Source organism: Opisthocomus hoazin, chromosome 2, assembly GCF_030867145.1.
Source record: "Opisthocomus hoazin isolate bOpiHoa1 chromosome 2, bOpiHoa1.hap1, whole genome shotgun sequence".
NCBI lineage: Eukaryota > Metazoa > Chordata > Aves > Opisthocomiformes > Opisthocomidae > Opisthocomus > Opisthocomus hoazin.
In genome coordinates, this window is record NC_134415.1 from 108,333,447 (window position 1) to 108,350,972 (window position 17,526).

Here is a 17,526-nt window from a genome sequence, read left to right on the forward strand (position 1 = left end):
ATAAATGGTACAGACTTCTCCTGGACCACAAAAACCTTGTATTTTCAGGGTTTTTTTAAGCTCAGTCACCTTCAAACACCAAAGTGATACAGACCTAAGACAGAAAGGTAAGGAACACTGGAAAACAGCTTTGTGACTTTTGAGCACCTGAAGGATCCCAAAACTTCATGTCATGTGAGGCTTACACCCATTTGTTCTCCATATCGTTTTCCATGCTCATTTACCTCTTACACTAATCCAGTAGCTACAAATGAAGCAAAGGTAAGGAACCACCCACAAGCAAAAATAATCTAATTTTTAATTTCACTTTTACCCAATTTGATTTTTTTTTCTTTTTTTAAGGAGCTTCTGTTTAATATTTTCATCTTTTCTTTTCCCTGTTACATTTTGTTGTGGTCTGTCACTCCATCACTGATTCATGTGTCCTTTAAAAAGATGCTGTTGGCATTTTAAACTGGATTGAGGAGAAGCAAAATACAGGTGAGAAAGTGAAGAAAATCAGCATATCCTCAAGGACTGAGCAGCACTGCAGCATACATACATGTCTCTTGTGGTTGCCTCGCAAAAAGGAGCTGGGAAATCCATTTTTACACTCAGAATCACTCTGTTCTTCATAGCTTTCAAACTCACTTGAACTCCACCCATATTCCAGCGAGCTGTTTCCACCATCATCGCCATTTTCAACATCATCATAAACCATTTCCTCTGCAAGAATTAAACCAAAATAGAAACAGCTGCACTGAAATTTCTGTTTGTTTAAACACCAGAAAACTTGTTCAGGATGTACTATAAAAACTGTACAGACTTTTGTATGCACATTTTTAAATGTGAATTAAATCCAATATTCAGACAGCTCAAGTGGGTTGTCTTTGTTGAAACAGAGTACTAAAAGCGGACAGTGTTACGGGTCCACACCACAATCCTTTTAAAAACACGCTCTGTTTAAACTACACTGTTTTCCAAACCCCACAGTAAGTTTTAGAAAAAATTCAAAAGAAGTTCAAACTGTAGCTGTGAACACGTGTCTGCACTGAGAAGCAGCATCGTTCCATTTGCAAGCTTGCCATTTGTCCCGAGGAACATCATCTTCATAAGCTCAAATGACAAATGCTAAAACATTGCAAGAATCAAATGAACATGTCACTACTTCAAGCAGAACAAATCAGACCAAAGAAGCAAGAAGCATGTTACACTGGGATATTTTAGGACTCGTCATTCTTGCAACTCCACAAGGTACTAGGAGTCTCCCAGATCTGCAGGTCACCTTGCCCATGATCTAGTCTAAGAGCTTGAAGTATTCACCTTTTCAAGATACAGAAAGCTATACTGCAAAGGCTGACCAAAGTATCACCTGTTAAAGACACAGGTCTTCTCATGAGCACAGATGTCAAGTACAACAAACCGACTCAAAACAAAATGGAGAATTTTTAGTGCCAATTACTTATCAGGAAACAGGCACGCACTTTACATGCAGCATCATTTGTCATTACAAGTAGAGAAGTGTGGACTCTTCTGCCAGGGATCCCTATTGTCAAGAGACTATAATGCTTCATTTAAAACTGTCTCATACAAAATTCATTCAACAAAAGTTGTGCTTTCATTTTAAGATTAAAGTTTTATTTATATGGAGAAAAAAAATACGTACTGGAAAGAAAAGCTGACATTTTACAGATCTGCCTGAACCCTGGATTCTGTGATTTTAAAACTGCATTTTGATCAATAATAAAATTTTAATATTAACATCAATTAAATTCTTTAGAATTAATGCAGAGGAATCTCCTCTAATTTGGAATAATCAAATTTTAACAATTTTTTTTAAAAGCTCCATGCATATTGAGATTGTCCTTAAAGTACACTTACCGAAGAAGACATTTTAGTGTAATCTAGCACAATGAATAATTTAAGAGAATCATCATCATAAGTGGAAAGTAGTCGAGATTTATAAAAGTCAAACTTCTGCAATACCAGTATTGGGGAAGGCTGTACCTAGTGATTTGATGGATGTATCCTGTCCCTGTGCTAATGTAGATTGAGCTCCGACTGCAACTGTTTTGGAATAGTTGTTTCCCTGACAAAATATACAATTAATAAACATCAAGATAATGAACGTACAAAGATGAAATTCCCCTTACTACCTCATTTCCCAGAAACTTTCAATGTCTTTGGGGACAAATAGAAAGCCAAAATTTTAAATAGTATCTTCTGGGTTAAACTGAAAATTCTGATCAAGACACTCAGCAGAGCTTTGCTCCATGCCCCACATCCCTCCCCAGCTCAGCTTCCTGGCCTTGGTGTAGATGTTTCCTGACCGAGCAGCTACAGCGCAACGATGTCACTGCCCAGAGCAGCACAGTCTACTGAGGGACCTAGCAGTAATAAAAGCATTCAAGTCATGAATGTAATACTACACTTTCAAATAATAAATGAAACTAATTCCAGTAATAATTTGCAGACGACCTTGCCTGAACTGAACTGCTAAGGACAAGAAATGAAAATGTTATGGCTTTAAAGATAAATGTGGTTTTCACACAACAAAGCTTAAGCGTTTTCTTGACTCATTAACAACTTCAGTATCAAACACCTACACCCGCTGAGAGCCATGACAAGTAGATGCCAAGTTCCTAATACGCCAGTCCACTCAAACACAAAATCAGTTAGTAGCAACCAAGCTTTAAGAATCATCTTCACTATAACCAAAAACTGCAAAGCAAAGCTGAGCGAGAACTCATTGAAGTAAGTTTCCTGAGCTCTAACTCCACCACTCCCAGTAAACATAAAAACTTGGCTCCAGCAACTACTATAAGATCTATTCTGCCCCTTCCAAACACGGTCACACCATCAGGAGCTTGACCACTCCAAAGCTTAAATAAAACATTTCCACAGAGTCACAATGAGGATGGTAAACAGCCACTCTGAATCTCCTCTTCCATCTATCAGATACTTCTGTGCTGGAGGGGAATTCTGTGCTTCAAGAATAGAGCAGTTCTCTGTATAACCATGACAACGATGAATTATCATATGTTATTTAACTATTTTATACACCCTCTTCCTACCTACCTTGCCTTACTCAGGTCACGACAGCTACAACACCCAACACTAATTCTCTAACACACAGAATACTCAAGCATTTGGGACAGTATCTGTATAATACAGCAGAATTCAGCTTCTGAGAAGAGCGGTGTAGGAGACCTGCTGAGATGAAGTCTTTCAAGAGTTAGTTTAATTCTGAACTTTCTAAGACCTACTAATTATTGATAGTGTTAATCCAATTTACAAATATTTTAGGTACTTTATGAACATTATCTATTCAGTATACATGCACATAATTCCAAATTACATTGCTTTCAGCATAGTCTGTATTACAAAGACCTCAAACCTGGTTCAGAGTCTGAATTTTCTCTTGGCACATCATCATAAATTACTTCATCTGGGTCTAAAAGCAAAACAGAAAAAAAACCAAATGAGAAACCCCCTAAAATTTGAATGGGGTCAACAGACAGTGTTTAAGAGGCATTTGGACCATGCCCTTAATAACATGTTTTAGCTTTTGGTCAGCCCTGGTCAGGCAGTTGGACTAGATGATCACTGCAGGTCCCTTCCAACTGAAATATTCTATTCTGTTCTAAAGAACATCGGTTTTATTGGCACATATGAATAAAATGGAGATATGACTCATTCTCCACTAACATTTTGCTAGTACCCCTAATCATCACTCAAATACTGCAATAATGCACAAAAACAGTGTAAGGTACTTGTGAAATTTCACACACTTATCTGCATTGTTTATGATGACCTTTGACAGCCCGGAAACAGAAATCCACTTCAACAGCCAACACCTCTCCCTCCTTTTTACAGCACTACGGGATGTTCTGTGCTTGTCGAGGAATGATCATTGCCCTACTAAATGGCTGACAGACATTTTTTTTAAAAGAATCAAAATAAATTACAAACTAATATAATGATCATCGTAGTACATTCGGAGGCAGGATGAGGATGCAAATTCTTCAGTCACTTCAAGTGACATGAAAGATGAACCTCCAGACCAGTGGGAACAGCTGAGAACAGGCAGCATAACCTGTCCTCAAACCAACACATTCACTCTTCCAGCTTAAAATGCGGCTGCCAGCCAAGAGCCAAGGGCACACACTAAGAAAAAGCAGCAGTTTTTTCCCTTCCACCTTCTCCAAGAACTTATTTGCCATTTGCTGCATGAGAAGAATTTCACATACAGCCACAGACCAAACTCTGAACTTGAGCAAACTTCCACGGTACACATACTGATGGAGCCACATGATTTCCTTAAGACAGTGATGAAGGATTCCATAGGCTCCAAAAAGCACTCCACGGAAAACTGCATGTTCACTTTGTTCCAAAATACACAATTTTATTATACTATTGAATGTTTAAACTGGAATAACTCGATTCCAGAACATATCTGAAGAAACACAATGGAAGTGAACATGGATATTCCTGTAAAATACGTATGTGCATATAGATACACACATACTGTTGTTCACAACTTAAAACTGGCTGCCTCCTACATTTGTACTCTCGCGCTCATCGATACTTACTTTCCATCCATGCTGTATTTGCAGGATCTGCAACCCACTTGGCCAGAGCATCATCGTCTCTCTCAGCCTGATTATCTTCACTTGAAGAAAAAAAAAAAAAAAGCATAAAATAAAAACATTAAAAGATACACCACCATGTTTGTAAACAACAAGACAATAAATATCTTGCTACCTTCCAGTTCCCCCTCCGAGGCTGCTGACTACTCAAAAACACTGCTTCAGTATGTAATTGGGAGATTAATAATCTATTTAACAGTCTCACAATTTTAGTGAAGAAACTGAAAACTCCTCCCTTCAATCTCAAGTAGCACTTTGCTTTTGAGTTCTTCTACCAAAAGACAGAAAACTCTTTCTTAGAAAGCAGTGAAGTGAGAGCTGCCCTTCCACTGTAAAAAAACACCAAAAACATTCTGGGCTACATCAGGAGCCGCTGGGCTTTGTGAGGCTGTTATCCTGCTCTGGTTGGTGCTGGTGAGGCTGAGGCTGAACCTGCAGCAGAACATCCAGTTTTGACTTCTCAACACCTGCCCTTCTTGAGAGTTGAGGAGAAATTGAAGCTACCTCTAGTGAAGCTACCTCTAGCGAAACTGAAGATGGTGTCTAAAGCACATGGCCTACAAGGAAAGAGATGGAAGACATGGACCTTATTTAGTCTGGTAAAAAGGATGCTACGAGGTGACCCAACAACAGCTACAACTATCTGAAAGATAGCTACAGAGGTGATGGAGTTGGGGGAGGGGTGGTGGCGTTGGGGTTCGGGTTTGTTTTGGAGGCTGGTTTTTTTTTTTCAGTGCCAGATGATACACAAGGGGAAATGGTCATTAAACTGCACATTGGAAGATTTGGTTTGGACATTAGGGAAAAAAATTCACCAAAGGGTAGTACAGCAGGGAAGACTGCCCAGGAAAGCCGCAGCACCTTCACCCTTGGAGGTTTTCAAGGCTCAGCTACCAAAGCCATGGCTGACCTAACACCGTGTTGTCAGTGCTCCTGCTGAAAGCAGCCTGCTGCAGCTGACATTGCTATGACTCCATAAAAATTAAACCTAGTTCCTTCAAAAATGTCATGCACAGTTGTACATACGAGACCTCAAGCAGTGCTGATATTCATACACAACCAGAGTTATGGAGCTAAGAAAATGAAAAGGTCAAACATGGAAGTGTCACACAAGAAAAAAAAAAAATCAAATGTAAGCCTTCTTAAGAATTTAGGTTTTACAGATCATTAAAACATGCTACACTAGCAATCACCTATTTTGAGGCTCCTCTGAGTTTACAGGATTACAACAACATTCTTCAGTTGCTGACTGTGTACCTGCTAAGCAGAAAAAAAAATATAATCAGCAAAATGCTTGAATAAAATGTCAGTGTGGTTCAAATGGTACGTTTTAACTTAAGAAACTGATTTTACTAGTTCATTGCTAATGAATAATTACTTCTATACAGTATTTTCATTCTCAAACACATCTAAAAAAATTTAGAAGTTTCTTCACACTATCTATTTTTGCAAATGAAAGAATTCAGAGACACAGCAATTTGGTATAAGAGCTGCTAAGAGGAAATTACAATATCTGATTCATTTAATACCAATCTCTCAAACATATATTCCTCTACAGATAGTAACAACCACACAAACACATTTGCTTCTACTTGCCAATATTCCTCATGGTGGCAGACGGCAAAGGCTGCAAAAAACGTATCATAGTACATGGAATTACAGTAGAATTGCTGCCTAGCTAAAGAATAGTATATTCAAAATACAAGGCAAAAAAAGGCAGGATATCGGGAGCTTTCTGTTCCTCCTGCTCTCTTGATATTAAGCTGTCAGCTTTGCCAGTTCTAGTTACAAAATGGGCGATTGTTACCGTTTCTGTAATAATCCATAGTTATTTCCCTTTCATGTTTCCTCTTCTGTTTTAAAATTTTACTAAAGGACAAACAGAATTCATCAAATTGTCAAGGAAAGCATCCCACAGCAAATCTAAATCCGCAAGGACTGGAAAAAACACAAACAGAAGTGCATATACAAAAAGTAAAAGGGACAGGAACTCTGCCAGGACACAGATAAAGCATGACAGGGTATGAGAAGAAACCATTTGGCTTGAACACTGAACTATGGCACTGGAAATTATTTCATGACATTAAAAGGGAATGAGCATTAATCGTTCTTAATGGCAAGATAAGACAGGAGCTCCCCCTTGTACTGCATGTTTTAATACAGTGCCAGCAAAACAAAGGTCAAGCATCACCAGCTTAAAGAAGGATTGAGAAAGAACTGACTGCGTACATTTAGGGTTTTTTATGCATCTTTACTTAGGTATCTCAATCCTAGTATGGCAAGCAGAATCCCACAGGATTTTTTTTTTTTTTTTTTTAAATAAACTGACATTTTTCTTTCAAGTCTGCCAAGAAGTTTTAGTTCATACTGCAGGACAGAGTTCTTTTTCTATTTTGACACAAAATCTCCCACAGATGTCCAGGCTGAGGGCTACACAAGCATTTACAAAACAGCACGGGTACCTGAAGTTAAACAAGGATTCTCCTTCAAATAAAGTAAGGTGCACAAATACAGTACCTTCTTCATCTACAGAAACACTGCGTATTATGACAGGACTGGAGTATGCCGGCAGTATCAAAGGTAAATTAGATGGCACAGCATAGCCACAGGGGACAGGAACAGAATATCCACCGGACAAGTTTGGACTTGCACATTCGTCTTGAGGACTTGGTTCTGGTGATGAGGATGGATCTTTGTCTTGGACTGGTGAAATATTTATGACTGAGTAGGGATTTACTTTGGCTGGAGTGCCTTTTGCGGCAGGTTCAGATGTTTGTAGCTTCTCGTTGTTTTCTAAAATATCAGCCCCTTTAGTTGAAAAATTACACAAAAAAATAAAGTTTTATTTTTCATACCTGTTCAAGCTGCTTAATATTGCTCTTTGCAAATGTCCTAAACATTGATACGATCCTTACTACACAAGCTGCTTACAATCCACTACTCAAACTTTCCACACATTAGTGCTATCCTCCCCCACTTTATGATGAGGAATGCAACAGCAGCAAAACAAGCTGTGTTACAAGGATGTCTGTGGAAAAACGGCAGCTGGATTCTAAATCCTGAATAGTAGGGTTTCTGACAAGTAGTCAGGGTCCTCTTTGCTCGTCATAAGTACGTGGCTGAAAACAACCTTACACCCTGAAGATTAAAATATGGATTCTAGATAAATTTGGATCTTATAAACATAAATACACAAAACATTTTAGGAATAGCCATGAGGAGAGAAAAAGTTCACTGGAGGGACGCTCCTGAAAGAACAGTCCTGAAAACACTCTGTTAAGCAAAGGGGAAAGAAAACAGCTTTCCAAGTTTTCCTCTTTGAAAATAAATTATTTTCTGTTACGCAAAGTTCCTGGTATTTCTTGAGACAAGCTGAGGTACAGCAGAACCAAAGGCCGCTGTGAAGCCAGCTTTAGAACAGCATCCCAAGTGATCAAAAGTTTTTGAGCTGTAAGTACAACTTCAAAAAAGGGGAGTGAGCAACAGATTTCCAGGGAAAGACGGTGTTTAAGCTCCAGGCTGTCAAACGGCATAGCCACCTGAAGAGTTACCTATCTTTAATTGCCACAAGCATGACTCTGCTTAGAAAAGGAAACTGGATCCAAGCCAGCAAAATCAGCTGTTGTCCATTTGAGCAGAATACAGCAATCTCCAGACTACACCTCAGCACTGGGAACATCGGCATGTGCTGTAACAAATGTTTCCACATTTAATAAAATAAGACTTCTGTTTATGAACAGACTTCATACATTCAGACTCTATTTATTTTTATGCACATCATCTTACAATCAGCAACCTTAACTGTGAAAGCAGCTTATCTTAAGTCATCCACATGCCATTAGAGCTGCAAGGGCATAAAGTTTCCCTGTAGCACAGCACTGTGACTGAGTCCAATCCATTGGTTTGGATGTCACACCTGGATGGAAAACCTCACAGGAATTACATGTGGTGGTAACTTGCCTTGTCAAATATACCATGAGTGTAACTACCAGGACTATTCAAAACACTTGTATGGTATTTCCATGGAAACTTCTTTTTGGAAGTATTTTTATTGCATTGTCTCAAAAAGGCATCCTATAATCAGTCTTGAGTATTCAGCCTACTGGAGGCACAGAGCAACGGGCCAACTTACCGACAGCGTTAGCCTCTGGGTGCTCTGTGCTGTTTCCAGGATCAGGAGGAGGTGGGACAAGGGCTTGTCTGTCTGCTTCTGGTATCTCATCTCCACTGTCAAAGTCAAACTGTTCTCCCTCGTCCTCCTCTTCATCGTTCGTACCCGTGGCTTTTGGTTCATGCTCTAGAACTGCGCAGAAAGACACACTTTCAGTTGTTTGCTCTTAACAATGGTTTCATGGGACCAGTAAATGTTCCACATCACGAATGAAGCTTACACAATGAACCCTTAGATTTTTAGGTTACTGGAACAGAACAAAAGCTCCTTGACACGTCGATAACCTCATGCAGTTTTCAATAAATTGCTTCTTGTAAACAATGAAATTACTAGGAAAGCAATTAAGAACTGATAATGCAAGCACCCTTGCTTTTGTTATAATGAACAAAACCCAAAACATTTTTAGGAAAACACTTAAGCAGCCAATTCTTTAAACAAGAAAAGTTCACAGATTAATTTATTTGTACAGGGACTTTAGGACTTTATAACTTCAAGTCATTTTTCCTTTCTAACTCCAAATTCTAAGTCTATTCTTTCTTAACAGTGTCAAAATGCCAGTGATGGTGACTTTCTTCACACACATCACAGAAGACCAGCAGATCGGTTTTCCTACTCCAACCTGAGATAGTTATATACCAACACCCTTACGCAACATGCCTTTAGCCCTATTACTACACACAAGGTGCACTTAGGTGGAGGTGGGGAGGTTGACTTTCCAGTTCTTACCTTTGAAGAAGTAATGGCTGAAATAATCACACCCTAATATGGCTATGAAGTGGGAGCACTGGGGGCACTTTTGTCTTTGCTTGTGAAGACCCTGAAGCAACAGATCTGGCATGGTACACAGGGCTGGGGAAGGGGAGCAGGTAGAATCATAGAATGCTTTGGGTTAGAAGGAACCTTTAAAGGTCATCTAGCCCAAACCCCAAGAAGTGCCGGGCAGTTTCACTCCGTGCTATTTTTCTCACCTCCAGAAGTCTCGAGAGCCCACAAAGATTTAAACCCTGCACTGTCTTATCTACTGCTTGTTTTGCCATGCATTCACATCACAAGAAGCCTGCTCACAGCATCCAAAGCTTCTGTCAAGAGACACAGCACAGAAGAGGGATAGCCAGAGCAGCTGCAGGGGAGAAGCCTCTTCTGTGCTTCCAGAAGCCTTCAGTGCAGCTCCCCGAAACAAAAAGGCTTCATCTCTCCCTCCCTCTCTCGACCTCCCTTAGCTGTTCTCCCACCTTCTGGAGGCGAAACTCTTATCAGAGGTCCCCTTGAGGCAGCAATGTCATCTGTGGAAATTCTTTGGCCCAGTTGACCTTCCTCCCAAGCTCCTCCTCAAAACTATGATCAATACCCAACTTTTACACAGGTGTTCAACAATGTATTGAAAATGTTATTAAAAAAACAGGTAACTGTAGCATAAAGACATATACTAAAACAGATAAGTATGTAAATACACAAATATGATATTAAAATATAGCAGAAATTGATAGGTTTCCCCGCAATCCCCTCTTTAGGTAACACAATATGAAAAACAAAGTCTTGCAAGGACAATTGGATCTCCTGAGTCATGATGATATTATCAGCTTTTCTACCATCCAGGACACGTTTCGCATCTTTCTGATAAAACCCACACCAACCACAGCTCCAGACTGCTTAGATTGTCATGGTAATCAGCATTCCTGTCAAGGCTTCTGTTTCTTCAGGCACGCTGAGCCAGCATATTTTATCACAGCCACAAATAACGAGATCTTTCATGGAGCCTGCCTGTAGGAGAAAAGGCGAACTAATTGCAAAAATAGTAAGGAACAAAAAAGGGGTTATCCTGCATTTATTGTCGTGGCTTATGGCTGAGGCAGCAGGACACTTAATTTTGATGCTTTTTTAAAAGCCTTCTGTAAGAAGTCAGCCTTTGGATTAAGGCTTTTCATTTTTGCTTTTGTCCATTAGCAATATTTTTTTTTTCCTGAAAGATGCAAAAATCCTGCAGAGCTGTTCCACGTGATTCACGACAATCACAACATTCTTCCCGATTCAGCATTCGCCTGACTAGACTTTGTACTACTTGACAGTAATGGGGAAAAGAAGGAAAAGGCAGGTGGTAGTTTTATTTCTGTTTTTTTTCAGTTTCTTGACGTTTTCAGTATATGTGTACTTCAAACCTGGAAAGCACAAACGGATGAAATCCTAAGTAGAGTGGGTTTTGTGATTACCAGTGTGTGAAATGTTGGTCGGTGATGCAGGCTAGGCAGTAAGTAAGCAGATGGCAGTCACAAGCAGGTAACAGCCACAAAACCACAACTTTCCGTGTACATGCACTGCTATCTGCCACTCCTCTCACCGCACTACATGAGGGAACCACAGCAGCAACCACTTCAAACACATGAAGTAGCTCTGTCTGCAGCTTGTAGGGTGGGAGGAGGGGGAAGGTGGGGTTACTGTGATGAGCAGAACATTTCTGCAGGATCAGGTGGCTCAGGGACCTGGGGCATTGCTGGAGTGATGCTCAGCTGAGAGCCGTGAGCCCACCTGCTCACTGGAGGCCAATTCTAGACATCAGCAATGTAAAAAGCGCATATGCTCATGAAACGGCTGAGCTGTGCAGGGAAACGTCACGGGAGCAGCAGAAGGCACTGCTGAGGTTTTGCGGCTGCTAGGTGAGAGAGCTGCTGGGTCCAGATGCTTCCACAGGGCATATAAAGTAACTTAGGTATCAGATGCCTGATAACTCTCTACTCCAGCACTTCTACACTAATGCAATTCCACTGGCACTCAAACGCAGCGCAGTGCCATTTGTCAGAGACAGACAAGACCTGCCACTGGCAAAAAAAAAAAAGGGAATTTGAGACACCAAAAGCAAAGGAGCGACTCGGGACCCAGGAATAAAACCTGGTCAACCGACACACAATTCCCCTTCATAATGACTCCCCTTTCCCCTTTAAAAAAAAAAAAAAAGAAAATTAAAAAAAAAAAAATCAAGTAACCCGTATTTTATGATTGTGGGAAGAAAGCCTAACGTAGGAATTGATTTTCCCAACTCAGGTAAAAAACAAAAATCGAAGGTGTCACCTAACTTTTTTCTGTTATAGCTGTTACTGCTGCCCTGTTTTGTTTATTTGCGTCAGAAATAAACAAAGTGTAGAATCCTGTTATTGGGCGCTACAGCCTGGAAAGATCCCCTAAATTGCATCACTGACAGGATAGTGGGTTAAGATTACAGAACAGACAAAAAGAAAGAGACCAGTTCCATTCTCAGATTACAAATCCTTTAAAAAGGGCTGACTGGAGACAAATATCCTCACTTCAGAAAGTTTTAAAACTGTATTTCAGCTTTGCACCACATCTGCATTTGCTTAATTCTGCAGGCACAAAGATCAACTTTAACCCTTTAAGTTTACTGATCCCTTCAGTTTCATACTTGATAAAAATATTATCCTTTAGGCTTTTAATCTCAGCAGCATATTATTTTATTTGATGGAAAAAGTATTTTAATAAAAAAAATAAACAGAGGGTGAAGGGCTTTTTGCTTCAACCGAAGAGCTGCTCAGCACTGCAGATAAATACGGATTCCGTCACACAAAAAAGACATCTTGAATAACTACAGTTTTGAAAATATGTACTTTATCTACAGTTTTTTGTGTTCTACCAATACAACATACAGACACAAAAGCACTTGGGAAGTGCTACAATAAATTAGGAAGACACACAGCGTAGTCACACTTGGGCTGAATCGGGCTACAAAAAAAGCCCCACAGATCTTGCACAACTTCATGCCCATGAGGGAAGCCCCAGTTCCTCCAACCCTTTAACTGTAAATCAAAAGGATCAAACTGAAAAATGCATTTACAGGCAATTGTGCTTGCAAACAAAAACTGTGGGGGTGAAGGGGGGGACTTTCAAAGGCATGTCCTCCCCCCTCAAAACCGCACAGAGGACAACTACCTTTTTTTTTAAAACATATTTTTAAAATGTACTCTTTTTTTTTTTTGCCAAAGTAATACTCGCAGGCTGCTCAGCAGTACAGAGTCTGCCTGAAATTACTTCAAATACTTCAATTAGTTACTAAAAATCTAATTTGACCTTTCACCACTACTCACACCCTTGACTTTATGCAAGCCAACCAGAGCAATGAGAATACAATAACTGATTACACTTTTTCATCTTATGCCAATACCATTCCATGCAAATGCTTCAGGGAAATTCTTGCTTTTCTAAAAATTTCTATTTGGAGTTTTAAAGCATGAAAAAAAAAAAATCTTATAATAGAAAAAATGCCTTCAAGTTAAAGTAAGTGTGAAAGTGCAAATTTAGGATTAGAAAAAGGAATATATACTCTCCTAATTGTTAGCAAAACACAGATTTATGACTTCTTTCAGTAGTATGTTATTTGGTGAAATGACTTTCTTTAGCTTACTTCAAAAACAAGCCAACTTAGGCTGTGTATACAGAGACCTGCTGGGGCATAAGCAAATTTAAACAATTTTTGGTTTCTCTGCCAATTGCAAAGCATTCTTGGCAGCATCTGCTTTCCCACTCATTTCCATTAAACTATATATAGTTCCATGCAATACAGCTCAAGAGTTACAAGTTTAGAAGTGACATTAATTTTAAAGCCGAGATTAAGCTAGTGAAGCTTCGTTAATAGTTTTCAACAGTTCTTTTTTGAGATACAGAAGTAAGACAAAATAGCTTTGTACTTACTATCCAGTGCACTTTAAATACAGTGCAAACAGACAGGGAAAAAAAGCACCCCAATACTCTGTCCTCCCGTGCAATCGTGTAAATCGGAGATGATTCTGAAGTAGTCAGCTGAGTTTATTCCATGGAAAACCATGATAAAGGAAGAAAGAAACAGAACTCCAAGCAGGAACAGTTCAGCACTCTGGAGCACGGTAACAACAAACCAGGAAGCCCTGGACATAAATAGGCATGCTACCATGAGGAAATATGAATATTCTGTGTTATGTTTTAAGGTTTGAAAAACATCTTTAGAAACCAAAGTCAGGCTTCTATATAATCAGGAATGTCATTCTTTCAATCAGTTGTAGCCTTTTTTTTTTTTTTTTTTTATTACAGTTAGCATGGAATATGGAACAAAAAGAGGAAATTTATCTATTATATTTGAAAGACTCCATTAATAAAGAATTTTCTAAAGACTGCAGGACATGGTAAATATGCATATTCTCAGAAGGGAAAATTGTTTTTCCCTTTCCCCCTCTAATAGTCAGTTTTCTTCCAACACATTACTTTTTTTAATTGGAGGGTTGGGGGGGGGATTTAAGAGCACGTGCTCCTGCAAACCCTGCCCTTCACCCACACTCCCAAGCCACACCATGGCATTTGCCAGCACACCCCTGGCACCCGTACATCAGCTCCACGTACGGTCACACAGGTGGAAAGTGCCTATTTCGCTGGGGGAGAGAGAAGTCTAAAGCAAAACTGTGTATGCGAAAACACAGGGGTAAGCACTCCTTCCCACGGGAAGCAGATCGGAGCCAAGGAATTTCATCCCCTTTCACTCACAGTTGTGCTAAGCTGGCGCTGCAGGAGACCCAGGTCCCGGCGGTACAGGCACGCTGCTAACTGCACCCAGCTCCTGCGCGCAGTCAAAGCATGACCACAAGTCCCTGCGGAAAACTGTTGCAAAAAACCCCCAACAAAGCTAAACAGTACACATTCACACAAAAAGTGCTTCCAATGATGGAAACAAAAGCAAAACCACATGAATTAACAGGCTCTCACTGCAAATAAACAACAAAGAAATAAGTAAAAATGTCTCTTTAGTAATTCATAAACACACATAATACATGCTAATTATGTTGTCAAGCATGCACAACAGATACTATTCTTCTGGATAAAAAACAAACTCAAAACTGAAGTCAAAAGAATGATGAATCTGCCTGCTCAAGTTTCAGAGAGAGACTGCTAACAACAGCATGCTGAATACTAAAGAATCTCATTTCCTGAAATAAAGCCCAGATTTGTGGATGTTAGGAACGATTTACAAGTACCTAAAACATTAAACCTTACAAACTACTCACACTGCTAAAATTAAGCTTAAAGTCAGCAAAAATTAAAAGAATCGAGCTCCATAAAAATCAAAAGTCTAAAGTAAAAACACCAGACATGAACTAGGCTGTCCAGAGTGCAGCAGCAGCAAGACCTGTACTCCTTTGTAAGTCCACAAGATGCTTTTCAGTGCTGGCTACAGTATCATCAGAACAGCTGCTACGTAAAATCAGCATTTTGTGACTATTTACTTTAACTGCCTTCACACTCGGCACGCTGATATTGCCTGCTGCAGCCAGAAACGCAGACCGAGCCTGGGCCCTGGACGAGCAGGTCTTGTTCTACCTCAGCACCATATTAGCACACTCTTCCATTAAAATTTCACCAAGAAACGTTGCCGATGTGCAGCAAGGGATGTCCCTAAAAGGAGACGCTGTTAGGAATGTACAGCCATTATTTGGAAATCTGCATAAATACAGGATAGACCCCTACCCACACTGAAAAACACCTATCCATATTAGAGGATATTAGCTTTCCACCAGTATTAGAGGAGTATCAGTGCACTTCACACTTAATCGTACCAAGGTTACCAGTCTGAATTAGTATAAATACCACCAGGCACCTAACAGGAGGTATAGCAGTCCAAACAAAAAAGCTACCTTGCTGACATGTCTGTTGGCAGAGGTAGGTGCTGATGCTGACGATGGCCGCGCAGCCGAGCTCAGACCCAGGTCCTGTTCATACGAACGGCTGAACTCGCCTACAACATGCTGCCGGATGGACAGCCCATAGAGGGAATGAGAAAACCAGAGAGCTTTAATGAAACAGAAATCAAACAGCCACAGGACTACAAAGGCATCAGGAGAATGAAGTATCCAGCCCTGGCAGTGCAGGGATGGAGCATGCTGGCTAACAATAGGATACAAGGGTCACGTGAAGAAAAAAGGAAAAGCAAAATTTTCTAGGAAATGCAGTTCTGACCACGTAGTTGATGTACTTGTGAGAAAACCATTTTTAAGAAAATTGCCACCAGTGAGAGCAGTCTGGCTTGTTCTTTATTTCTTCGCATTTTTTTATAGTAGATATCATCTATTAATATCTAGTTTTCCAAATAATTACTTTTTACCTTGAAGCAATTACTGTTTAATAATTTGACAAACATGCACTTCTCTAACAGAGTCTCTTTAATTCTAATTAGCAACATGTATCACCTGACAATACCTTGAACTGAAAGGATTTTAAGAGTAATTGAGAGTCCCGTGAAGCAGAAAGAGACCCTGGAGGCCTAAAAGAGTGAGCATGAGATCCCACTTCTACAGCAAGAAAACACACAGTTTGGATACATAAACTGAACACCATACTAAAAAGATATGAAACCCACCCATAGTAAAAGCTTAAGTATCCTAGGTCTTGGATCATGTCTAGCAATATCCTTCTAACAGGCTGATACATTCTGGATATGAAGTAGCAAGGGATTTGACTTCATTTTTGGATAATGTCTCTTTCTCTACCTTGCCAGCAGCAGTCCATACTTCCCAGACAAAGCCTCAGGTGACCTAGGCAAAAGGATGCCTAAATTCTGGGTCATTGGTCCAGGCTGAACAGCCCTTACCTAGCAAGCTGGACACGAGCCACCAATGCGCGCTCGCAGCCCAGAAGGCCAACCATTGGACCTGTTGGAAGGGGTCCAGAGGAGGGCCACAAAGATGATCCGAGGGATGCAACACCTCTTCAGCCTGGAGAAGAGAAGGCCATGGGGAGACCTTATAGCAGCCTTCCAGTACCTGAAGGAGGCCTATAGGAAAGATGCGGAAAAATCTTTTTAGCAAGGCCTATTGTGACAAGATAAGGAGTAATGGTTCTAAACTAAGGGAGGGTAGATCTAGACTGGATACAAGGAAGAAACTTTTTACAATGAGGGTGGTGAAACACCAGAACAGGTTGCCCAGAGAGGTAGTGGAGGCCCCATCCATGGAAACATTCAAGGTCAGGTTGGATGGGGCTCTGAGCAACGTGGTCTGGTTGAAGATGTCCCTGCTCACTGCAGGGGGGTTGAGCTAGGTGACCTCTAAAGGTCCCTTCCAACCCAAAGCATTCTGTGATTCTACTATAGTGTCAGAACTGCAGCAGTTGCTGGCACTCCCAAAAGCAGCACTCTGAACGCCTACATGCACCCGACTTCCTTATCGACATCGGAGGAGTCCACGCGCTGGGCCTCCTCCCATGGGAACAGCCCAGGCGGGGCTTGGAAGATGCACGCGGCTTCCCGCTTCGGGGGTTGATTTGTCTTTTTGGACACACTGCCACGGGTTCCTTTTTCCCAAAGATAACTGCGCCTAACGCTCCCAGAGCACTCCACGCAACCTGTTCACAGGCTTAAAAATAACTTAGATTTAACTATTTGTGTTTTCACCTCAGTGTATTCTGAGCAAAGAAACAATCTAGAAATCAACTTTTACAGCAACTTACAGCATATTTTACGACAGAAAAAATTATAGACTAGAACAGAATGGTTATGTCCTGTAAATCCAGGAAAATACTGTAAATATTTAGGATTTCAGCTGGCTTCTCACCCTCTCATTTCTGTTGTTACCCCTTCACCCAGCCTAACAAGCACTATACAGATAGACTCAACTGTAAACAAAGTTTAATATATGCAAAGTTTAACAAATCCATTACGCCAGCAGCTAATGGGGAGGAAGTTTTATAGCATCTCCTTTCTTG

At 40.4% G+C, this 17,526-nt stretch overlaps 1 protein-coding gene across 6 annotated transcripts in view; it reads right to left on the reverse strand.

Moving 5' to 3' along the window:
- Window positions 1–17,526, reverse strand: part of ARHGEF10 (Rho guanine nucleotide exchange factor 10) — a 117,319-nt gene that overhangs the window by 77,688 nt on the left and 22,105 nt on the right. For 4 of the 6 annotated variants that reach the window (XM_075414721.1, XM_075414720.1, XM_075414719.1 and 1 more), the window contains exons 3-8: window positions 8,761–8,931; window positions 7,146–7,436; window positions 5,822–5,888; window positions 4,572–4,651; window positions 3,377–3,433; window positions 542–705 (exon numbers count right to left, since the gene is read on the reverse strand). In XM_075414721.1, the coding sequence (XP_075270836.1) occupies window positions 542–705; window positions 3,377–3,433; window positions 4,572–4,651; window positions 5,822–5,888; window positions 7,146–7,436; window positions 8,761–8,931 (830 nt within the window). Of the gene's footprint in view, window positions 1–541; window positions 706–1,986; window positions 2,057–3,376; window positions 3,434–4,571; window positions 4,652–5,821; window positions 5,889–7,145; window positions 7,437–8,760; window positions 8,932–17,526 lie in introns of those variants that run through there. The other 2 variants (XM_075414718.1, XM_075414722.1) reach the window with 2 other exon arrangements.